At 51.2% G+C, this 24,870-nt stretch overlaps 1 protein-coding gene and 1 long non-coding RNA gene across 3 annotated transcripts in view; one reads left to right on the top strand and one right to left on the bottom strand.

Moving 5' to 3' along the window:
* Positions 1-3,485: 3,485 nt before the first annotated feature.
* LOC125152654 (uncharacterized) overlaps positions 3,486-24,870 on the bottom strand; it is a 28,814-nt gene continuing 7,429 nt past the window's right edge. Inside the window, exons 2-6 of one of the 2 annotated variants that reach the window (XR_007147259.1) lie at positions 22,616-22,948; positions 20,815-20,980; positions 19,931-19,989; positions 4,480-4,526; positions 3,486-3,584 (exon numbers count right to left, since the gene is read on the bottom strand). This is a non-coding gene — a long non-coding RNA (uncharacterized LOC125152654). The remainder of the gene's footprint in view (positions 3,585-4,479; positions 4,527-19,930; positions 19,990-20,814; positions 20,981-22,615; positions 22,949-24,870) is intronic. The other variant, XR_007147260.1, reaches the window with a different exon arrangement.
* On the top strand, positions 6,765-15,568 carry CA7 (carbonic anhydrase 7). Its single transcript, XM_047834783.1, has 7 exons — positions 6,765-6,895; positions 9,675-9,872; positions 12,658-12,776; positions 13,473-13,568; positions 13,672-13,734; positions 14,262-14,417; positions 14,877-15,568. Exons 1-7 carry the CDS (start codon positions 6,856-6,858, stop codon positions 14,997-14,999), a joined length of 795 nt encoding a protein of 264 aa, XP_047690739.1. The 5' UTR covers positions 6,765-6,855; the 3' UTR covers positions 15,000-15,568.

Here is a 24,870-nt window from a genome sequence, read left to right as displayed (position 1 = left end):
TTTGGAATCAGGCAGATTTGGTCTTTAACCACGTACTAGTTGTGAAGTATGTTCTTTACCTCTCAAATCCTCTGTTTGCTCATCTGTGCATTGGGGATAAATGGATCTCCATCACCGGGTCTTAAATGAGATTTTGAATACACAGAGCCAAACTCACAAAAAATCCTGAATGGATAATAACTTTCATTATTATGATCATTATTGTTCACTCATTTCTTCCATCCTCTCCATGCAACAAGCCCACACAAGGGCCTGTTTCAAACCACAAAGTTAGCTGCTCCCAACTGCAGATATAAAGACAAAGAAGTCCGAGATCCTGTTCTTGAGAAGTCCACGGTCTTGAGAAGGGAGAGAGACAATAAATAAGTATTTACTAGACAATGTGGCCCTCCTATAAATCGAGGGAAGCTGGGGTGCTGAAAGGTGCACAGAGGAACTCCACCCACTCCCCCCTCCTCTCTCCAGGAATGTTTCACATGGTGTGGGCAAGGAAGAACTTTTAAAGCAGAAGGAATAGCAGGTGTCATTCTTGGGAGGCAGAGAAGGCATGGCAGGATGGAGGCTTTAAAGGAAATTTGGTGTAGTGGGGAGTTAGACAAAGAGTAGGAAGAGGTCAGGGGAGGCTTGATAGACAGCAGGGGCCAGGTTGTGAGGCCGTGAACATAAAAGCGAGAAGGAATTTAAAGCCCTCTACTTTCCGAAAAGAGCCACTTTTGGGGGGAACAGGATAGCTGCCCTGTGAGGATGGGTGCCAAGGAAGAGGGTTGCTCCAAGAGGAAGAGGGAGAGGAGACTGGAAGCCAATCAAACAGCAGGGAGGAAGGTGAGGATTCTTTCCCCCTCTATCTTCCAGATCCTACAGGCACCTTCAGGTTAATAATTGCCTGAAACAAGCTGAAAATGAGCACAGATCCCCATCCCAACCCACCATGGGATGGTGACAAGGGAGGAGGCACAGTTTGACGGTAATAATGCAATGATGATAGATGCAATTCCCCTGAGTGCTGTCTCCAGGATCAGTGTGGGGCACACCCTCCTATAACTTCCCAGGCACCCATGGAATACAACTGATGGGAAACAAAGGCATGAGGCTCTCCCAGCTCGTCATGTACTTATGCTGTCACATTTCCTTCTCCAGTTGGACAGGTGAAATATAAGGGATAATAAAATACACCCAGGAATGTGAGAAGCTCAAAAGGCAACAGGTGAGAGTTCACTGCTTAGCTTCTCATGTTCTGTGTAGTCATGGACTGCATGGACTACATCCCCAAATTTGGTAGTAGAAGTCATAATACCTATGAAGAAATGCATGGTTATGACAAAGTTTCACGTTGGTGGTGTCTGTAAAAGAATACTTCACAGTATTAGTTTCCTACAACTGCTATAACAAAGTACCACAAACTTAGTGGCTTAAAACTACAGAAATGTAGGGACTCCTGGCTGGTTCAGTCATTAGAGCATGTGACCCTTGATCTCGGGGTTGTAAGTTCGAGATCCAAGTTGGGTATATTACTTAAAAATAAAATCTTTAAGAAAAAAAAATCTTAAATTAAAAAAAAAACTACAGAAATGTATAGTCTCACAGTAAAGCTAGAAGTCTGAAATCAAAGTGTGGGCAGTTTGTTCCCTCTGAAGCCTGAAGGAGAAAATCCTTCAGGGCCTTCCTAAGTTCTAGTGGTTGGCTGTCAATCCTCGGCTTACAGCCACAACACTTCAGTCTCCACCTCCATCATCACATGGCATTCTCCTCTCATGTCTCTGTCTGGATCCCTTCCCATAAGGACATCAGTCACACTGGATCAGGGCTCTCCCTAAAATTACCTCATCTTAACCTGATTACATCTGCAAAACCACTATTTCCAAATAATATCACATTCATAGGTGCTGGAAACTTTTTTGGGGGAGGGAGGATGGCCAGCAGTGGGGTGGGGTGGGGAATGACCCAATTCAACCAGTAATAGCATATAAACGTCCTTGTGCTGGATCCATGGAGGTTGACTTGATCAGACACAAACCTTGCCATCTGAGAACTCAGGGCCCACTGATGACTTTTTCCTATTGTGGAGGACAGAGAAACTAGGTCTCAAACTAGGAAACCATGGCCTCATGCATTTAAGCCGTTGGTTTTCAAAGTGTGGTCCTGGACCACCAGAAACAGCAGCACTTTGGAACTCATTAGAAATGCAAATTCTCAGGCCCCATCCCAGACCAGCTGAATCAGAAACTCTGGGATAGGGTAAGGCCCAGGGAATCATTTTAACAAGCGCTCCGGGTGGTTCTGAGGCACACTCAAGTTTGATAACCACTGACCTAGCCCAACTTCCCACTGGGCAAACAAGTGGGAAAACTGAGCCCCATAACTACAATAGTACCCCCATTTATCAAGCACTGATACTATATGCCAGGCAGGCCCTTGCCATGCATCACCTCATTTTGTGCTCATCCAAAGCAACAGATATCACCCCATTTCATAGATGACAGCAGAGGCTTGAAGAGGTGAGTAAAATTCCAAAGCCTCACAGATATTAAAAGGTGGTACAAGAATTAGAAACAAACACCCCAACAGATCTCGCCAGACACCAGATCAGGTCGATTATTTTACCCATCTTGGTTTGCCTTAGCTGGGGGAGCCTGGATCCTTGGGTTCCCAAGCAGTCTGGGGCTAGCTCTGCCCTGGAAGAGCTTACAATCCATAAGAAACCAGGCAGAAAGAATAAGTCACAACCCAGGACACCTTCCCAGGCCTCTACCACGATCTCTCCTGTCCTTGCCTATCCTAGCCCTTCTCATCCTGGTGTTCCTTAGCCAATCTCTCGCCTTTCACCCCCACTCCTCCCCGAGGTGTGGGTCTGTAATGTTCACAGTTGTATCTCCCATGCCTGGCCCGGAATGTGGCATTAGTAAGTCTTCGATCAATGCATATCGTGTGAGTGAGTTGGGGAGGAGCAGAGAGAGCAGGAGACAGAGTCTGGAACAGGCTCCAGGCTCCGAGCTGTCAGCACAGAGCCTGATGAGGGGCTTAAACCCACAAACCGCCAAATCATGACCTGAGCTGCAGTCGGACACTTAACCGACTGAGCCACCCAGGTGCCCCAAAAGAATAAATTTCTGAAACTGCTTCCACCATACTTTCTCACTCTAAAATGTCTTACTGGCAATATGTATATCATCCGATTTGGTAATTCCACGTGTAGCAATCTGTCCCAAGGAAATTATCAGACACACACACACACACACACACACACACGCACACACGCACACACATACACAAAGATGTATAAATAAGAATGTTCACTGTAGTGCTATTTACAATAGTGAAAACCAGAAATAATCTATACACTAGAGATTATTAAGTGTTGAGCTCTTGAAGGCAGGGAAATGCTTACCATAGGGCATTAGATGAAAAAAAAAAAAAGGTCACAAAGCTATATATATGATTCTCATTATCTTTTCAGTACTACTCAGACATACCTAAAAAGCCTGGCAGGATAGTCACTAAAATGTTAATAGTGATGATTCTTAGGTAATAACATAACCAGTGGTTTTAACTTTCTTCTCTGTGTTTTTCTGATTCTTCCAAGTTTCCTACAATGAATAGATGTAATTAGAAATGGGATGTTTGGGGTTCTAAATGTGCCCAGCAAACTAAGGAAAAGGGGCAACAATAGACATTCTAGGGCCCGAGGAGTACATCCTTGATACCAGGAGTCTCACAGACATCATGTCACCTGACCATCCTATTAGCCTTCTAGACTCTCTATTTCTGTTTTGTAGATGAGAAGACAGGTTCAGAGAGGTAAAGTAACTTGCTCCAAGTCACACAGCCAGGTATGCTTGGAGCCATGCATGAGATCATTCCATCTGACTGTATGCACACATAAAAAAATACGTACTTTGAGTGGAAATGTTTTTTAAAAAATATGACAAACTGTAATTTTGATTTTAGAGTCTCCAGGCCACAGGGATTCTGGCCTGGCCTGTTGGCCCTGTGCATTAGGTACAATGAGAAGTACACTTGACTTTACTTGTTGCTAGGGCATTGGGCAGCTATTGTCTCAACCAATGCTCACAGGGATCCCCATGAGGAAGGCTGGGCAGGGACAATCCCTTCAGTTATCTTGTAGAGCAAAGACATTGTACCTTCCAGAGAGGAAGTGAGATCTGGTCAAGATCACTTGATGAATGAGATATGACTGTGTAAACTGTCCCTGCCCTCCTCCTCCAGCCCTCCATCATAGCCCTCATACCCACTCACCCCCTCCTCATGTTCCCCTTCCCCATCAACAGTGAACCACTAATGCAGTGAGACCAAAGAGTAAATTTTGGGGCAGTGAAATCAATTCATTTGTAAAGACAACACAGAATAGAAATGGGAGGTGCCTGAATGGGGCCCTAGGCTTTCCCAAGTTGACCTGAGTGGGCTGCTGGGGCAACTGGGCTTCACTTGAAAGGGGCAGAGTGCATCGGCTCCTTCACCTACCTGAGTGCCCAGCACTCCAGAACCTGGAGTAAACTGCTGAAGACAGGCTGCAGGAAGGAAACAAACCAGATCAACTTTTGTTTTGTTGTTAAAGAGGTAATAGTTTCTTTCAGAAGGTACAAAGGAGTAAGCAGTGGTGTCCCTCCTACCCCCATTCAGCACCCTCCCCCACCCTCCCTGTCTCCCTGTCTCCTTCCTGGAGGCACTCTCCCAAGCTTTCTTAAGTCCTTCCAGAGAAAGTCTTGCATATATGCAAATGACAATCAAATTTAAAATCCATTTCCTCCCCCTCTCTGTGCTTTTAGACGTGTTGAATAAGGGACTCAACAGCTCTGGATTTTTATCTTTGCTCTGTCACTGTGTTCCCTAACTCTTCCCTAACTCAACTTCTCTAAGCCTTCCTTTCCTCATCTGTAAAACGGGACAAAAATCCACCTACGGTTGCTGTGATTGGATGCAAGCTGTATGAATAATTCCAACTTTATTTTTTTTAATACTATAAATAACTATGGAAAAGGCCTGGGTCACTCTAAAGGAGAAGCAGATCAATAAAGTAGATATATTTGGGCCCCCTCCCCAGGCCCTGAGAGTGTTGTGACTCCCCCGGGAGAAGGGTGGCTGCCTCCTCTGGGATGGAGCAAGCATGTCTTCTTGGTCTGAGGATGACAGTTCTGGCTTAGACCTGGAGCCTTGACAGTGTTGTATTCTCTGTCACACGCTGCCCTTGGGGGCCCCATCCCCTGAATCTCTATCACAAGTCCACTGCCGCTGCCTGATGGCCATATTTGTAGCAAAAACCCCTTCCAGCTCCTGGGTCAGAGAAAGGTAGCTAGGCAGGCTGGGAAGTCAGTGACTGACGTTGGCCCAGCCAAGGAGTTATCAATTAATCTCTGCAACTCTAGCTTGTGGAACTGAGGTTCAGGGCCTAGAAGAGGGAAACTGAGATAGCCACAGAGATGCAGGGGAGCCAGCAGACAAGATGGCAGACTCCTTCCCAAGGTCAGCCAAGAGCAGGGCCTGAAATAGTCTCTCTGGTCAAGGTCAAATGGCCCTTCACCTCCTGTTGGGTACAGGACCCTGGGTGGGATCATTGGTCTGTCCTTCCATCCACCCATCTGTGTGTCTTCCCAAAACTGCCTGCTGAGGCCTAGTCAGAGACAAGACCTATCCTTGGCACAAGGCCACATCCTAGGATGAATCAGATTGGGCCGCCTGAAGCCAGTGGGTGGAAGACAGAGGAGGGCACAGCAAGGATCAAGGCTTGTGGGCGGGAAAATGTTGGGCCAAGGCAGGCAGTGAGATTGAGTGCAGGGTGGAGGGCCTGAGCTCCCAGTTGGTGTGCCAAAGGTCATGAGGAGGCAAGGAGAGGAAGGACAAATAGCAGGTTGTAGAGGGACAGGCAAAGAGTCCTGGAGGGAAGGAGGAAGCAATGGAGAGAATAAGAGGGTGGGAACCTCAGTCTTGGTTCTATGAGGGAGCCAGCTCTTGACTGTCTGTCCTCATGCCCGCGGGTTGATGCTACTTCCTTCCCATTCTCCCTTTGAGGCTCTGGTTCCACCAGGGCCAGGGGTTTGGATTGCCAGTCCTGTCCCTTCTCCTACCCAAAGCTCCTAGATCCCCATAACCACAGGACCCCTGCCCCAGCACCAAAGGGAAGTGGTAAAGAGCAAAGTCTGGAGTGAGACAAACTGGGAGTGAATCCCTTGCACGCTGTGCAGGTCATTTTACCTCTCTAGGCCTCAGCCCTCTCTCTGTGAAAGAGGGCCCATGGAAGTACCACTCAATGTCGTAGGGTAGATAGGAGAGGTAGATGACAGAAAGCTTGGCCTGGCGCCTGCCCTAGTGTCTGGCAAACAGGGGAAGCTCCACTTCTGGTGACTTGATGGTCAAGGCACTTTGCATATTAGAAGGGACTTTCTAATCCCAGAGGACTCAGGGCCCAGAGTCCAGGTCCCTGGGAATTGGATTTACGGCTCAGGGACAAGCCCACCGATGGGGTGGGATGTGGGGAAACCTGGGCAGTCCTCAGCACAGCACGGTCCGGGGCCCGTACACGTGAAAAGGGAGAGTCGTCCAGCCAGGGAGGGGGGATGGGGAGTAGGGAGAGAGGTTTACGTCCCCTGACCCCCTCCCCCCATCTCGACTCAACTCTGGGGTTCAACTGGCCAGCGGGCGGGCGGGCGGGGCCGGGGCACCGCCGGCCTCTTTCGCCCTGCCGGGGGTTGGGGGGGCGGGTCCCCCGGGAACTGCTCCTCCCGCGCGCCGCAGCTTTAAGAGGCTGCTCGGCGGTAGCGAGCGGGGCTGGAGCCGCAGCCAGAGCCAGCGGAACTGAGAGGAAGGAGCAGGCAGGTGCACGGCTACGGGGACGACAGCGGCATGACCGGCCACCACGGCTGGGGCTACGGCCAGAACGACGGTAGGCGCAGACCCTGGCCAGCCCCGACCCGCTGGATCTAACCCACGAGCCCAGCCGGATTTCCCGGACTTCAAGCCCCCCACCGTCAGGGAGGAACCGGGACCCCCCTGTGGCCCAGCCCCCCGAATCCAGCCCACCCGCCCGGCGCAAGCTCTGGCTCCCCCACTCCTGGCCCAAAGTCCGCGCTGCGACCCGGCCTGCCCCGCCGCCGGCTAGCCACCCCCTGGCTGAGCGCGCGTCCTGCCGCCTCCTCCGCGCAGCCCCTGACTGCTGTGCTCGCCCGGACCTGGGCCCCAACACTCACTTACCCGCCGCAGGCACAGGGGGCGGAGGTGGCCCTGGGCAGCTGGGGGCGGTCCGGGCGGAGCGCTGTGCGCGGGTGTCTATGGCGGGGAGCGCGCACGGCGTGTGTGCGGGGACCTCCCGGGAGCCGGGCTCTGCTGGACAAGGGCGCGATGTCCCCGGGAGAGTTTCCCCTGGGAAGTGTCCGGGCTCTCCTGCTGGCAGGTACGTGCGGGAAGGGGGCATTTGTGGGCGCGCGCGTGTGTCTAGGTATCTACATCGAGCAGAGTGTCTGAGCACGTCCTGGTGTGAAGCGTGGGAGCCCGTGGCCCACACGAGCCTCCTGGTTTGATTGGGAAAATAGCACCCGATCCTGCCTCAGTTTCCTTAGGATGCATAGGAAGGGAAAAGAGGCAGAGGGAGAGCCAGATGGCTTGAATGTGAGTCTGGGACAGGTCAGTTACCCTTCGGGCTATTTCTTTTTTTTTTTTAATTTTTTTTTCAACGTTTATTTATTTTTGGGACAGAGAGAGACAGAGCATGAACGGGGGAGGGGCAGAGAGAGAGGGAGACACAGAATCAGAAACAGGCTCCAGGCTCCGAGCCATCAGCCCAGAGCCTGACGCGGGGCTCGAACTCACGGACCGCGAGATCGTGACCTGGCTGAAGTCGGACGCTTAACCGACTGCGCCACCCAGGCGCCCCCCTTCGGGCTATTTCTTACCAAGGGGGTATAGGGGTGTGGGGTAAGCGTTTCCCCCTTTCCCTCTGGTGAACAGCGAGGACTCAAAACCTACCCTGCCAGGAGAAAATGCTAGGCAGGGCAGGTGGATGTGGGGAGAAAGGAAGGTGCTGGTGACAGGAACACTCCTCGCCTTCCCTGTCTGGAGAGAGACAGTCACTCTTTGTGGGAGGATGGGGGTCCTGGGCTAATTGGGAGGAGGTTGGGAGGGGGTTGGGAGGTTGCAGTGGGTCAGAAGGAGTTAGGGAGGGGCTGTTGTGTGTCTGGCTCCCTCTGGGATCCAAGGACACAAGAGCATATTTTGGAGGGGAGACCCCCAGAGCTGGGCATGCAAAAGCTAGAGACATTCAGAAAAAGGCAACAGAGACCAGCAAAGTGGGAGAGAGAGGCAGAGAAGGGGCAGGTTGACAGAACCCATAGATCATCTTCCTTCCAGCACCCGCTTTGAGACAGTTTCTGGGTGTTTCCTCCAGAGTCAGAGTCCCCTGACTGTATCCATCTGCTAGTCTTGCCCACCAGCTCTGAGCACCCAGCATCCTATAGGGCCTGCCCCATGGGCCTACCACCCTCAGGCCACTGACCCTCGTCCAGCCAGACCTGGGTCATTCAGGTTAGGGACAATGAAAGAGGGAAGGACAGAGAATAGAGGTGCCGGCATGCGGCATGCTCACAGGACTTCAAAAATAACCCAGTGGGTCTGGGCCACGATTCTGAGTCATCCATTGGGGACACAGCTCTGTCGGCACCTGCTGCTGTTTTCTCAGGAAAACTTAAGAAGCCAAAAACGGGGAGAAGCACCAGCCGGCAATAGCTCTAAAAATAGGTTGCATCTCAGGATGTTCCCCAGGGAGATGCCGAGCCTCTAGGCTGCAGATGGAGCCTCTGGGAGGCAGGTGGTGGGCGCTCGTGGGTGTGCACGCAGGTGTATGTGTATGTGCTTGCACGAGCACGTATTTTGCTGTAGTCTTTTATTGCAGACCTGGGTTTGCAACAGGGAGTGTTTGTGTGTGATGGTGTATATGCGTGTGTCAGGTGTAGGTGGCAGCGCTGTGTGTGTTTATACACACGTATGTTGCTGGCCCTGGCCACTCTGGGCCCGATGAACCCAGGTCACTGTGCATATACGTATGTACCCATGAAAATCTCTATAGTCTGTAGGCACGTGCCAGACATGCACGTGCTGTGTGTTTATATCGGTACCGAAGTGTGTGTGCGAAGTGTGGGTGAATTGCCCTCAGTTCTTTCATCTATGAAATGGGGATCATGCTGGTATCTGCTTCACAATGTGATTGTGAGGAACGAACACATGTCTCAGAGGCAAGGCTAGGTCAATGTTAGCTTATGTTATTATTTTCACAAACACCAACACGAACATGCTCAAGGTGCAGGAAGAGGCCAGATACGTGGTACGGTCAGGTCAGGGACTTCAGATGCCTGGGGCCCTCTGTGAGCACTATTGGGAATTGGGGAGGAGTCACTGCCTAGAACCGCCCCTTGGCTTGTGACTATATTGGCTCGCTTCCATAAATTACCTCACGGGGCCTCTTATCAGCTCTGGGAGATGAGTTTTAGTAAGGCCATTTTGCAGACAAGGAAATGGAGGCGGAGAGGGGAAGTGGCAGAGCTGGGACTAGAGCCCCAAAGTAGGGGCTAACCTCTGAAGGGATACCAGGGAGACCGTCCCCCACAGGTGTCCTCAGCCCATGGCCCAGAGATCCAGGCTAGCCTGAGTCCTTGCCCTCTCCCCATCTGCAGGCCCCTCACAGTGGCACAAGCTGTATCCCATTGCCCAGGGAGACCGCCAGTCACCAATCAACATCGTGTCCAGCCAGGCTGTGTACTCGCCCAGCCTGAAGCCACTGGAGCTTTCCTACGAGGCCTGCATATCCCTCAGCATCACCAACAATGGCCACTCTGTCCAAGTGGACTTCAATGACAGCGACGACCGAACTGGTGAGTGGCCCTTGGCGGAGGCTGGCCCCCTCCCCCTGGGCTCCTCACCCTGTGTTGGACAGGCTCAGGAAGGCTGGCGTTCGGTGGCGGGGAAGGAAGGCTCCACCTCTCACCAGCTCTGAAGGCTTGGGCTGAGCCTCAGTCAGCTTATGCACAAAACGGGATGCTCTTTTCCTCTCTAGGGTCATAGGGAGGAAAAATGAAAAACGGAAGTGATGTTTGTAGTGCTGGCATATAGCAAATGCGCAAGAAATGTGAATTCCCTTCCTTCTCTTCCATTTACTGCTTTAGGTCACGTTTGTTTTCACTCTGGGCCCTGTGAGTCACCTGCTGTGTGGCCTAAGGCCAAACCCTCCTCCCTGTGTGATCTGGCCAAGCCCAGCAGAGACAGAAACGAGCTAATGTGTTCTGTGTGCCAGGCCCTTTGCTAAGGTCTTAGGCAGTTCTTTTATTCTCTCAAGAACCCACCTCTAAAACGGGCAAATAGAGACTCAATGGGGAGTTTGCCCCATTGCTGGGGAGTTCCAAACAAGCCTGGTCCAACTCCAAAGGTCTTCTCTCCAACTCACCCACGAGCTCAAGATTCCAACCAGCCTGCACCAGAGAGCGGCCAGCGGGAACGTATGGCATCTCTTTACCCTGGGATGAGAGTCCAGGTTCTTTCCTAATCAATTCCTAGGTGGAGGCCTCAGGAGTGCTCCTCAGTGAAGAGATTTTATCCTTATAAACAGGCCTGTGAACGGTAGAGTGGGGCAAGGAGGGAACCTGCTAGAGTTTTTTGTGTAAGGGAGTAACTGGTACTCTGCCTCTCCGTCTCCACCTCTCATCCTGCATACAATGAAAGCACACAAAGGAAATTAAGTTTCAAGTAAAAAATCAAAAAGCAGAGAAGAGGAAGGAAACCACAGAGGAGTGATCTTAGTTGCTTAGCCCTGAGTTCCCTGGTAGGTTAGGAAAAAAGGGAAAGAGGGTCAGCTATAGTTCTTGTTGTAGAGGGGAGGAAATCCAGCGGATTCTCAGAAGAAAGACATTTCCTGGAACTGAATTTTTAGAAAAGCGTCTCACCCAGAGCTTTGGGGCTCTTGATGACCCTAAATGACAGTTTGTGATGGAGCAGTTTTCATATGACTGTACCTCCTAACAGCTTGCAGAGGGCATTAAGGGTTCAATTCAGACATCTGTAGCTTCATGAAGGCCACTGTTGTTGGGAAGGGAGAAAGGAAGCCAAGGGGGCATGCCTCTGGACCAGTGATCCAGCGGTTTACTTTCAGGCCTGGATGGAGCTCCCTCCCTACCAGAATACCCAGGCCTGAGGGGACAGGGAACCAGCAGAAAGAGAGTAGGCTTGGGAGTGAGACATTTGGGGCTCTGCCACTCACCAGCTGTGTGACTTTGGGCAGGACACCTGCTTTTCCAAGTCTCAGTCATACATCTGTCCAATAAGGGATAACAATGTGTTCCTCTCAAGGACACTATGGGGGTTGATGCCAGCAGAGTGCTGAACACATGGTGAGTGCACAGTGAACAGTAGTGTGTTCTGTAGTTAGGACAGGGAGAGGAGGAGAAGGGAGCCAAGCTCAAGGGGTTTACTCCCCGAGAGGCCACACTGCAGCATCCCAGGTGGGGCATGCTCAGAGGGGTGGGCCCCCACAGGTCATATCAGACCCTGCTGCTCCTGCCTCTCCCGGACGGAGCAGCCTGATTGGGCCCCTGCCACGGCCATACCCCCACCTCCCGCCCCAGACTTCTTTTGTCCACCAGCCAGCAATGCTTATGGACAGGCCCTGCTTCTCAGATAGGGCAAGGTAGCAAAGAATGGCCTTTGGACTGTTCAGTCATCCTCCTCCTCACAGGGCCCCCAGGGGACAAGGCCCTGCCCTGGTCACCCATCCTGGAGGGGCCTAGTAGAACTCTGAGCCTGGGGCAGTCACCTGATCCAGCGACTCACATTCAAGCCTCGCTGGGGCTGGGGCTCCCTCGACTGCCTGATCCCTTTCACCTGGAAATTCAATCAGTCCCAGGAGGCCTTGTGCCTGGCTCTAGCTCACCAGGTATCAGGGTGAGAAAGTCACAAAACCAGCACAAGTAGGGACCTCCAAAGAGACCACAGGGAATGGCCCGGGCACGGCCATTAGAGTGGGAACCGTCAGGAGCTGGCCTTTGGACAACACCAGGTCCTGGGAAGGCTAAAGGTTCTAGGGAGACAGTGTGGCCTGATGATTAGGGGATTGGGCTCTGGACTTATGAAGGAGATACAGGCTTATATCCTAACTCAGTGCCTTGCTGAATGATCTTGACAAAATGCCTTGCCCTCTCTGTGCCTCATTTTCCTCCAATGTAAGATAGAGAAAACACAAAGTTCTGTCTCTTATGACTTCTATAAGGCTTCTAGAAGGATTAAACAAAAGAAGCCCCCCAATCTAACCCTGGGTCCAGGGTCCAGGGGATCCAGACACGAAAGGCCTATTGTTAGCGATAACGGGAGCTTGGGAGACAAGGGCCCAGCTTCTGTGAACAAGTGGGCAGAAACGGGGAGGGTGGCCAATTGGAGTGGTGCACTCTGTCACTACCGGACTCCTCTTCCACCTGCAGGCTGCCTGGATTCCTGCCCTGGCCCCGCAAAGGGCCCACGGCACTGGGTGAAGACTGACCCGAGCCCACTTAGCCCAACAAATTTTCCAAGTGAAAACTTTATCCCTCTCCTGGGCACTGGCCTGGTCCTGGCACTACCAGCTGCCGGGCCGTGTGGACTCTCTCACATAAATTACTACACTTCTTCTTGCAGTGGTGACTGGGGGGCCCTTGGACGGGCCATACCGACTCAAACAGTTCCATTTCCACTGGGGCAAGAAACACAGTGTGGGCTCAGAGCACACGGTGGATGGCAAGTCGTTCCCCAGCGAGGTAAAGGCCCTCTACCTGAGCCCTCCCTTTATTATTTGGAGAAGGCCAGGATGGTCATGCGCCTGGTGTGGGGGTCGAGAGAGGGTGAGGAGGAACAGCCAGAGGTTTGGGAGAGACCACCCCTAGCACAGGGTATTCCACCAGAACTCTGCCCCCTGGTCTGTGACTCAAGAAGCAGTTTTCTGAAGGACAAGTCCAGTCCTACCACACCCTGCTGACAACCCTTCAAGGACTGAGCCTGGTGTTCAAGGCCCTGCAGAAAGTGGCTTTATCTGGCCTCATCTTTTCCTGACCTTCCCCCACATTGACCAGCATGTGAAGAATCTCCTGTCCATACCTGGCTCTCTCAAACCTCCCAGGCTTTTTGCCTATGCTGTTCTCTCTACCTGGGGTATCTTTCCCCAGGGTTCTGTCTGATAACCCCTTACTTATTCTTTAGACTCAGCTGCAGGCACCATCTTCTCGCATGGATGGCCATTACCTATTTCGCAGTTCACCCAGGGCAGGACCTGAGCCAGACTTCTCTTTGGGTCACCTGGGGCTCAGGAAAGGGTTGGGCCCAGAGCAGTATGGATGTTATCTGTGGCCCCTGGGGGCTTCCTACCCCTCTTGCAGAGGGAAGCCCGGCTTTGAGCTCCCACGGCCCCTCGGAGGCGCTAAGCACTGGCCTGGCCTGGCCTGTTGTTGCCCCTATAGCTGCACCTCGTTCACTGGAACGCCAAGAAGTATAGCACCTTTGGGGAGGCAGCCTCAGCGCCCGATGGCCTGGCTGTGGTCGGTGTCTTCTTGGAGGTAAGGGGTGGTTATCAGGGCCAAGAGGGGCAGGGGGAGGCCAGCATCGCCCCTAGTTCCAGACATGCTGGGTGCTGGGCTCACACTACCCTTTCCCTGACAGACAGGGGATGAGCACCCCAGCATGAACCGTCTGACAGACGCGCTCTACATGGTTCGGTTTAAGGTGAGACCAGGGGTCCATGGTCTTGACCCAGAGCAGCCTGGTGGGAGGAAGAGGCTGGAGCACAGAGTGGGCCCATCCACTGCAGCCTGACAGCAAACTCTCGCTGAGATGAAGAGTACAGGTTAGCAGCTGCAGTGCCCTGCAAATGACTCCTCTTCATTGGAGTCAGTGGCTTCGCTCAGTGCCCAGGTGACAACCTGGTTGGTATAGGATTGATAAGATGGCTTGTTGTGTTAATGGGCATCCTACAGCCAGCTCCGCTAAGGGTAGTTGAAGGAAAAGGCAGAGAGAGAACATGGTGCCCAGAGAGCCCTAGGCACCACAGCTTTTACATACCAGCAAACACGTGGACAGGGCCGGGTCCAGGGTGGGGGGTGGCATCTGGTATCACAGACCTATGCCCACAATTTGCATCATTGGGCCAAGGAGAAGACTAAATCTTGCCGACAGGAAAGAGTGGGGAGGATGCTGGTCTGGTCCCGGCGGCGGGTCTATGCTGATTCCTGGGTTTGCCTGCTCTGCCCCAGGGAACCAAGGCCCAATTCAGCTGCTTCAACCCCAAGTGCCTCCTGCCTGCCAGCCGGCACTACTGGACCTACCCGGGCTCCCTGACAACGCCCCCGCTGAGTGAGAGTGTCACCTGGATCGTGCTCCGTGAACCTATCAGCATCTCTGAGAGGCAGGTGAGTTCTCCCAGAGTACCAATCGGAGGGCTGGGGCACTCTCAACCAGCAAGCTACAGCTTATAGTCCCACCATCAAGTCTCCCATCTTTTGCTAATAAACATTTAGATTCTTGTTTGGGAGTTCGCTTGATTATTAGTCATTAGGACCTCACCACAGGCTGAGAGGGGAGACCCCTGCATCCTGGGACCACCCTTGCTGTGTTAGAATCTGAATCCTGCATTTGTTGACAAGTCTTAGCTACATGGAGTTGGAACTAGAGCCAGGTGGAGCAGGGTCCAGGTTCAAAGGCCCTTTTGTGGGTAACTGACATCAGGATCCCAAAGAAAGAGAACGAGTGGGTAGCAAGAGGAGAGAGGGGTAGAGCTGGCTGGCAAGGTATGTCAGATGATGTGTCAGGGATCAAAGAGAACGACAGCACCCCTGCTCTGCCCTGAGTATCTCTTCTGTCTTCTCAAGATGGAGAAGTTCCGGAGCCTGCTTTTCACCTCAGAGGATGATGAGAGGATTCACATGGTAAACAACTTCCGGCCGCCACAGCCACTGAAGGGCCGTGTGGTCAAGGCCTCTTTCCAGGCCTGAGCCGCCTACCTGCCCAGCTGGCCACTAAAGCACCATTTTCCCAAGGGCTTCCACGTCAGCAGACACCAAACCATCTGAGGCTCCCTGCCTGGGGGTGCTGTGGACCCCCCTCCCATTCAGCTGGCTTGCTCCTTGGCCACCCTGGAGGATTCTTAATGGGACCCTCAAGTCAAGGGACACCCTTCGGCTGGGGACAGGAAGGACAGGAGCTGAGCATGGTCCAAGCCTGAGGCTGCCTCTGCTCTCCAAGACCCAAAGGTCCCTGGGAATCTCCTCCCGTCTTCCCCACTGGCAGTGACAGCAGCCCCACCCTGAGCTCACACTGTGATGGACGAGACCGAGCTCCCTGGGGCAGGCAGCTGACATTTCCAGAAAGACTCAAGCAATAATTAGAGGTGGGCAGAGCTGCCCTCTCGGCGTTACCTCTTCTGCAGGCCTCCGCCATGCACGAACCTCACTGCCGGGCCATTAAAATCAGCACCCAGCCTGCTGGAGATGACATGGCCTTTTCCCTCCAGCCACCTGCTGCCATGGGCAGACACTGGCTATGGCTTAGGTAGTTTCTTCCCTCATCCCCTCCCAGCCACCAAAGCCACCTACATGACAATCCATCCATGCAATGATTAATAAACTCATTTATTCCTGCAACAAATACCCACTGAGTACCTGTGCTATGTCAAGTACTGTTGTAGACATTGGGAGGAATTGATGGTGATAAGTCAAGCACAGTATGTGGGGAGGGACATCAGTATGAGCAGGCGAGGGTTATATAGAGGGCCAGAAAAGGGGGGGGGGGTACCTCATCTGGTGAAGAAATTAAATTCCAGCCAGTATTCCAAGGCAGATATAAAGGATCAGTAAGTTGGAAGCCAAGGGGAGAGTAGGTGTGCAAACTCAAAGATGAAAGAGAGCCCAGAGTGTAAAACTGAAAAGGACCAGGGGGGCTGGAGGCCTGGGGGAGAGCCTGGGCCCCTCCCAAGGCTAATGGGAGTCATAAAGAGTCTTGGGTATAGGCTGGGAAGAGCCAGAAGGGCAAAGGGGGAAGATCCCTGAAGAGTGTAGATGAGCAGGCAGAAGTAGCAGCAGGGAGAAGGTGGTGGCCAGTAGCCAGGAAAGAGGAGATGGGGTGGTAGAGGTGGGGAGCGGTGGGACTGGATGAGACAAGTTTAGGAGGTAAAGCACAAAGACAGGGTTTGGCTATCAGAGAGGAAGAGGGGGTCCAAGGGCAGGACCTCCACATGGGCTGGGGAGCCTGGGCAGGAGCTGACCAGGGTGGACATAGGATTCACAGGGCCCTAGCTGAGGAATGCTAGGAACTGGTGTGATGTTGGGGTGTTAGCCAGGAGAGAGGTAGAGAGTCAGGCTGCTTTGAAATGTCCTAAGGTGCTGGAGGGGAGGGGGCCCAGGATGGCCAGAGGAGAAACAGTACGAACCCCTGAGGAGGAGCTGCTGAGAGGTAGGAGAAAAGTCACAGAGTAGGGCCCAACACATCTAGGGGAAAGGGGCATGCTGGGGACTGCTGAGGAGTCTGAGGCAGGGCTGGGGTGAGGATGAGGCTAGGGAGCAAAATTAAAGAGGCATGCACCCTCAGGCTCAATCCTGCATTTATAAGATGCCCCTGAGAGTGGGCATCTTCTGAAATTTGTACCCTAACGGCCTCCTCGCCTCACCCTAGTCCAGCCCAAATCTGGAGGGCTCCCTAAGGAAAGTGCCCAGGTGGATTTAGAGACCCAGTCATCACTGCAACCCAGACAGATGGGTAGGGAAGGCAGCAGGCAGCCTGGAGGCTGAGGAGTGAGGGAGGACAGCAAACAGGAAGCAGAGAGATATACTGCTGAGGGGGCACTGGTTCAGGGCCTTTGGAGAGACGGCTGAGGACCCGTGTGAACAACCTTGGGAAGAAGGCTGAGCTGCTGAGATTGGAGAGGCTGGTGACACATCTGTCTGCTCACTTCACCACAGCTCCTGTCATTGTCACTATTACCAGAAGGGCCCTCCTGGGTTATGAGGTACTTCTGGACTTTGGGTGAGGCCACAAGGAGAGGAAGAAACTGGGTCTTAGACTTTCAGCTTCCAGCCAGGGATGCAGGGAAGGGAGAGGCTTGTTCTGTTGACCCTTCTCACTCCCATGCTCAGGACAAATCTGTCTCCAGACTGGGTTGAAGTTGAAGAACAGAAGGGACAGAGCCCTTTGATGGGAGGCAAGGCACAGCTTTGCCCTTACAGGCACCCCTGGCCCGATCTAAGGGCCATTTTCTCCCTCTAGGTTTCCGGAGACATTAAGAAGGGTGGTGTCTGGAGGACGGTGTTTGCTCAGCTTGGGGGCAGGCAGCAGCAGAAAAGCAATGCTAGTGGGGTGCCTGGTGGCTCAGTGGATTGAGCATCTGACTTTGGCTCAGGCCATGATCTCACAGCTGGTGAGTTCGAGCCTCACTGTCAGCGTGGCAGTATGTCAGCGTAGAGCCTACTTGGGATCCTCTGTTTCCCTCTCTCTCTCCCCCTCCCCTGCTCTCTGTCTCTAAAAATAAATAAAACATTAAAAAAAAAAAAAAAAGTAATGCTAGTAAAGCTTCCTCTTAAGACAGGCCAAGGGCCAGGGGCAGATGACTGACTCTCTCCCTAGGATACAAGAACTGTCTTCACCCCCCGTTTTACGGACAGTGATGATATGCCTGGGGGAGGGTTAACTAGGCAAGTGGCAGAGTGGGATTTGAACCTGAATCTGTCCCACAACTCTCCTGCTCTGTGCCACAGCAACTGGGCCCACCCACGGGAGGGAGGGATGGGCACGGTGGCGGCCACGTGGAGTTGAAACAACAGGACTGACGCTGCTGGCAATGCCAGGGACCTCGGCCAGCCCCTCGCGGGCATGGTGGCAAGACAGGCCTGGCACCAAAGAGGACTTGAGAAATGGGAGCTGGCTTTATAGTAATTATCCCAAGGCTGCCAAGAATCCTCACTCCTTAAATCTTTTCCCTTAATTTGTTTTTTAATTTAAAACTATTTTAAAATCAAAAGTGGCCTCCTTATGATCACAGCCCAAGATTTGACCCTTTTACATCCAAATGGGATGCCCCAGCTGGATCCCAAATGCCTCCAGCAAACCTGGCCTCAAGGGACCCAGGACTGTGTCCTGAATCCTCACCCAGGACAAGATTGCCTCCTGAAGCTGATGCAGGGCACATTCAGAGCACTCAAGACAAGATAGGCTCTGCTCGCTCCCAGGCTCCCAGACAGCCCTCCCTGGTATCCAGGGTAGCCCACGCCAGTGGCCACAGCATAGACTTTGTGCCCAGGCTAGGGGCATAGACTTCCCTCCAAAGCTGGAGGATGCAGGCCCTGGGTCTCCCTTCTCCGGGCCTCGGGAGATGGGGTGGCTGTAAAGACCCAGCCCCCTGGAGCTCTGTCTGCAGAGGATCTGCTCCCAATCCCAGTTACCTCTAGAGCTGCTATTGCTGCAGGGGTCTGAGAGGTCCCCATAGGACTGGCTGGGGACACTATCTGCCCAAGGGCTCATCTATGGGGACAGTGATCTGTGGTCTGAGCAAAGGTTGGGGATATGGACAGAAACAGGTCTGAGGTGAAGGCTGCAAGGTAAGCTGACAGCATTGTTGTCAGAGCTGATGTCTGGTGGGGGTGGGGGCTCATGTCCCCTTGGACTCATGTCCAAGCTAAGGGGGCCTGGAGCAGGATGCAGGCCTTGGCTGCAGCCAGAGCTGACCTAAGGATGGAAGGAAGGTGAGATAACAGTATCTGCCCATCCTGGATACCTTGGGCTGTGTCCCCCCATGTCCATGTGTTACAACATCAACTCTGATCTCACCCTCAAGGGCAAAATGAACCCCTGGTTGGTCAAGACTCTGAGGGGAAGGGAGAATGTGATTCTGTGAGCACGGATGGTATCTGGCCTGCAGCCAGAGGCAGGGGCTGGGGAATGCATCCCTTTTGGAAGCTTTTCTGCTCACACACTTAGGGCAGATGCACCGGCCTTTGCACCATATGTCACTCAAGCCCTCAAAAGTTTGTGTTCTCCTCTATAAAACAGACATGATATAATGTGAGCCACATATGTAATTTAAAATTTTCTAGTAGCTCTGTTTTAAAAGGTAAAAAGAAACAAGTGTATTTAATTTGAACAATATATCTTATTTAACTTATGTCCAAAGTATATTATCATTTCAACATGTCATCCACATATAAAAATTAATGAGATATTTTACATTATTTTTTGTGCTAAGTTTTTGAAATCCAGTGTGTATTTTACACTCATAGCATATCTTGATTCACAGTAGCTACATTTCAAGTGCCTAAGAGCACATGTGGCCAGTGGCTACCATATTGGATAGCCTAGCCGAAAACAGATGTTTCCCTTTGCAGGGCCATCTGCTAGCACGGTATCCAAATAGGCCCTCTGGCAGGGTCTGTAGCCAGGCAAGGTGGTGGCCGGAATGAGTCAGATCTGCTCCGAGCCTGTGTCCTCCACAAGGGCAGTTTCAGAACATTTGATGCCAAATTGGCTCCCTCTATTGGGGCCTTCCACCTCCAGGAAACCTCCAGCCTGGCTGGCCCTGCCCCAGGTCACCCTGCAGGACCTTCGCTGTTCCTCTGAGGCAAAGGCCAAGACCTTCAGCAAGGAATTGACTACAAAAGACCGTCAAGAGTAGGGGAAGGTGGTAGTGTCTCTGGGAAGAGTCCTGGCTTGGTCGAGGAGACTTGGTTAGTTTGAGAGGGCTTCCTGGAAGAGGGGTCCAAAGCCAAAGTAGTTGGCATCACAGCAGAGGCACAGAAGCCTCAGCAGCAGTGAACATTTACCAGACAGAGAGAAGAAGGCCTGGCTATCACCCAGCAGGTATCAACAAAGAGGGGATGTGTGGCTGGAGACACAGGGCTCCCCAGGCTCTGAAGGCCTCAAATGTCAGGGAGAAGCTTACCTTTATATCCGGGTGCCATGAGGAGCTACTGGAGGTCTAGAGCAGGAGCTGAGGGCCTCCTGGATTGGAGGAAGAGGATTCTCTCTGAGGCTCAGAAAGCACTAGGCGTCATTTGGCCTGAATCCACCTTCTAACACAGGCTCAAGTGCAAATTCTGACAGGTACAATTCATTACCTCCTCCAGCTGCCCTCCTTGGCCCTGCAGAAGGGACTCATTCCTGGACCCTGGTCGTTCTTGGCTTGGCCATCTGTGAGTCTAATCTAAATCCCTCCAGTTGCAGCTCAAATGTTTTCATCTGCAGAAATGTGGGAGGGTGAGCAGGTGACTCTTTAGACCCAATGAGTTACTCTCTCGGGATAGGCACTGCAGGAAATGCATAGGGACACAGAGGCTCCAGGGTGACCTGGGCTCCCAGGGATCCCTCAGGTTTTCAGGAACAAGCTGCTCCTCCTCCTCCTCCTCTCTCAAGTCCTGCTGTGAGTGACAACTCCTTGGTTGCTCTGGGCATGGGTATCCCCTGAGGGCACACAGTCGTATCTCTCCAGCTACCCAGGCCTCCCTGGGGAACTGGGAACTGGGTCCTTGCTGCCGCTGCTACTGTTCATGAGTGTTCAGGAGTAGAGTTTAGAAGGTATGACTTTTTCAATCAGAGGAAGCCATGGTAAGGATCAGTAAGCTGCCCAGGGAATCCCAGAGTATCCACACCAAAAGAATTCCTGTTCTGATCTCCCTATACAGATAGAACAACTGAGGCCCAAAGAAGGAACAGAGTCTGCCTAAGTAAGTCGGTGGGAGAGCAAGGATTTATGACTCCTGGTCCAGTGCTCATCAGGAGAGCCTTACTTCGCAGAAAGGTCCCTACACAGAATAACTCTGTGCTTACCTGTTGCGGAGTCTGAAATCTTGCCAGTTGAGCTTCAGTGCTCAGTTGACATGGTCCCCTGATGAAATGTCTCCCTTGGGAGGCAATAACACCTTATGGGGGAATGATTTTATCACCTCCTTTTCAGTCTTCCGTGTGACCTCTTCTCTCCACCTCAGTTCCCCATCTGTAAAATGTATCAGTGGGAGGACTTGAGGGAGGAGAGAAAGCAGATTTCCCAGAAGTAGAGCCAAGCCATGGCCAAGCTGGGGGGCAGACAGCTCTGGATCCCAGGATGTGGGTCACCCCATGTGCCCCCTAAATTGCAAGGGGCGTGATGCTGGGCCCAAACCGGCAGGGACAGATGACTGGAAGAATCTCCCAAGAGCCCCAGACCTTTGCCCATCAGTGTGACAGGAGAATACCTGGGCTGAATTTCCAGCCAGCCCGATGTAATGGGGGCTCAGAGCTGGATTGAAATGATTTATAGAAAATAAGTAATTCCATGTGTTTCACATACCCAATTCCGTGAACTATGACCCATAGGACAAAGGGTCATTGTCTGCACTGCACTTTAGAAGTCAGTGCTTGGAAGTGATTTCTCTCCTAGGAGGGCAGAGCTCTAATGGTATAATTTGAGGCAGAGGCAGGTGAGCTGAAAAGGTATTTTGGGGGCAGCCAAGCCTTTGAAGCCCCGGCCCCAGCACTAAATCTGGAAGCCTGTGGTTTCTGGGGCAGGCAAAGGGACCTGGAGGGGAGCTCCTCACTCCTGTGCAGCTCAGGTCTACTAGGTGCAGAGCTGACCACATGGGCCCCATGACCCCAGGTTGGGGGTGGAGGAGTCTGCGCCAATCTGGCTGCTTTAGCTGGTGCCTGTGGTGGCTCCAGCCACTCCCGGGGGCTCAGATCAGGGCAGCCGCAGCCAGCTCTACAGCCGTGGGGGGCGCCTCCCTCAATCCCAGGGCTCCCTGAGGTCAGAGGTCATGCTGAGGAAAGAAAGCAGGTGTCTGGCTGCAGGCAAGAGCTTGATCAACCTCAGCCAAATTTACTAAGCCCTTGCTGTAAAGCTGAGGCCTCTAGAGATGGACCCTCAGTGCCCGTGGCACACAGGACTTAGCCATGTCAGGAAATGTCAGGCTTCGGAATTTTCTTTTTCTGCCCCTTTTCACACTGACACCCGGGAAAACTGGGGTTGCTGCCATGGGAACAGGAATAGCCAATGTTTAGGGTTTCCACTAGCAGACTCAGAACCCCCACCCCAAAACCTTTTTGCTTTAGCATAATTTCAGACTTAAGAAAAGTTTAAAAAATAATACAGTGAATATACTATAGACTGGTACTGGACCCCCCATTTTATCACATTTGCTTTCTCTCTCTCCCTCTCTCTCTCCATATGTATACATTTTTTTGCCAGTGGCTTTCCTAAAAATGAGGACATTCTCTTATATAACCACAGTATAAGAATCAAAAGCAGGAAATTAACATTATTATGTTATCATTTTTTTACATTTTTAAAAAATTTTTTGGAAAAAATTGTTTAATGTTTATTTATTTTTGAGAGAGAGAGAGAGCGTGCAAGGTGGGGAGGGGCAGAGAGAGACACAGAATCCAAAGCAGGCTGACAGTGCCTGACACGGGGCTCGAAACCACGAACCCTGAGATCGTGATCTGAGCTGAAGTCAGATGTGCAACTGACTGAGCCACCCAGGCGCCCCAATATTATTATGTTGCTATTATCCAATCAGCGTACCTTATTCATACTGTGCTAATTGTCCCAATAATGTCTTTTGTAACAATAACAACAAAAAATCCCAGATCATACCTTGCATTCAGTTGTCCAGTCCATTTAGTGTCCTTTTCTTTGGTCAGTTCCTCTGTCTTTGTCTTTCACAACATTGGTATGATCAGAGGGTACAGGCCAGTTAGTAGTAGGATGTCCCTCAGCTTGGTTTGTCGGGTGTTTCTTCATGAGGAGACTCGGGTTATTTGGTTTTCATAGGAATATCACAAGAAAGGTTCCCACGTTGTTCTTAGGTAGATGATGCTGATTTGTCTCATTACTGGTGATGTAACTTTTTGTTTTTGTTTTAATTGAAGCACAACATATATACAGAGAAGTACATATGCTTGATGAACTTTCACAGTCTGCACACACCTATGGAACCAGCACTTAGGTCAGCAATAGCACATCTCCAGCACCCCCCCACCCCTGCATCTTCATCAAGTTCCTACCTCCCAAAAGTACTCACCATCCTGACTCCTAATAGCATAAATTACATTTGTCTGGTTTTGAACTTCAACGTTTATTTATTTTTGGGACAGAGAGAGACAGAGCATGAACGGGGGAGGGGCAGAGAGAGAGGGAGACACAGAATCGGAAACAGGCTCCAGGCTCTGAGCCATCAGCCCAGAGCACGACGCGGGGCTCGAACTCCCGGACCGCGAGATCGTGACCTGGCTGAAGTCGGACGCTCAACCGACTGTGCCACCCAGGCGCCCCTGGTTTTGAACTTCAAATAAATGAAATCATTCATTCCAGAAACCTCTTTAGTTTCTGGATTTATGTCTGCAAGATTCTCAGAGCCTACTTTTTTTTTTCCAGAGCCTACTTTTTATAATAATAAATGCAATACCTCCTACTATGAGCCTTCAGTGAAAATCAAAGAAAATACAATTTATCTACACACTTGATTCCAAAAAATTACTTTGATGCCTTAGTTGTAATATAAAGGACAGCCCTTTATAATACATGTTTATATGCGCAAAAAGCATAATTTTCAATAAAATAATAGGTGTTTCAGAACATAAATGCTAGCTCACAAGGTTGTGATGAGGTCTTCTGAGGCTTGTACCTATATTCAGAAGCCTCAGAACATGGCAACTACGAATTCATTCCAGCCTGAGGGACATGAGTATTGCTGCCTTCAGGATATGATTTTCCCAGACGGTGAACTCCTCTATTTTTTAGAACAGACATGAAAATATCCCATCTACTCACTGAATTTGAAAAATTTGTGTATTCATTGTACAATATTTTATAAGTCATCACATTCTAAAATGTGTTAATGTTTATTTATTTTTGAGAGAGAGAGAGTGAGCAGGGGAGGGGGAGAGAGAGAGGGAGACAGAATCCGAAGCAGGCCCGGCTCTGTCACCACAAAGTCTGATGTGGGGCTCAAACTCATGAACCGCAAGATCATGACCTGAGCCAAAGTCAGACACTCAACCAACTGAGCCACCCAGGTGCCCCTAAGTCATCATATTTTAACTCATAGGAGGTAACATTTTGTCTCTTAAGATTATGAGTGGAACAATGCTCAAATTAGGTATAAGTGGTAAAATTCCAGGCAACATTAAGTACAATAATTCACTATATATTAAAACTGTGCAAGCATTACTCTGTGTTTCCAAATAAAATGGAACAAAGCTGCATGGAATGAATAAGTCACAGGGATAAAACACAGAGCATAGGGAATATAGTCAATGGTATTGTAATAGTGTACTATGATGATAGATGGTTCTAAGCTTGTGGTGAGCATAACGGAATGTATAGATTTGTTCACCATGTTGCACAAATGAAACATTGTACATCAACTATACTTCAGTTTTAAAAAAGAATTAAAAAATATTTTTTAATGTTTATTTTTGAGAGAGAGTGTGTGAGAGAGAGACAGGGTGTGGGTGGGGGAGGGGCAGAGGACAAAGGAGACATAGAATGCAAAGCAGTCTCTAGGCTCTGAGCTGTCAGCACAAAGCCTGACACAGGGCTCGAACCCAGGAACTGTGAGATCATGACCTGAGCCAAAGTCGGACACTTAGCCGACTGAGCTATTCAGGTGCCCCTAAAAAAAGAATGTTAAAAAAGGAACAATGTTGCAGGCTCAGATGAAGATAAACAGATTCTTCACCTGTTTGAATATCCAGGTGAGATGTTCAAAGGTAGGGCAGGTCTCAGATAATCTTTTGTTATGCAAAACTGTCCTGTAGGACTTCTAGCACCCCTGACAACCCCAAATGCCAGGGTTCTCCCCAACCATGTGACAACTGCCCCCTAGATGCCCTACATACTCTCTGGGG

The sequence above is a fragment of the Prionailurus viverrinus genome, chromosome E2 (genome assembly GCF_022837055.1).
Source record: "Prionailurus viverrinus isolate Anna chromosome E2, UM_Priviv_1.0, whole genome shotgun sequence".
NCBI lineage: Eukaryota > Metazoa > Chordata > Mammalia > Carnivora > Felidae > Prionailurus > Prionailurus viverrinus.
This window is presented reverse-complemented; position numbering and strand designations above follow the sequence as displayed.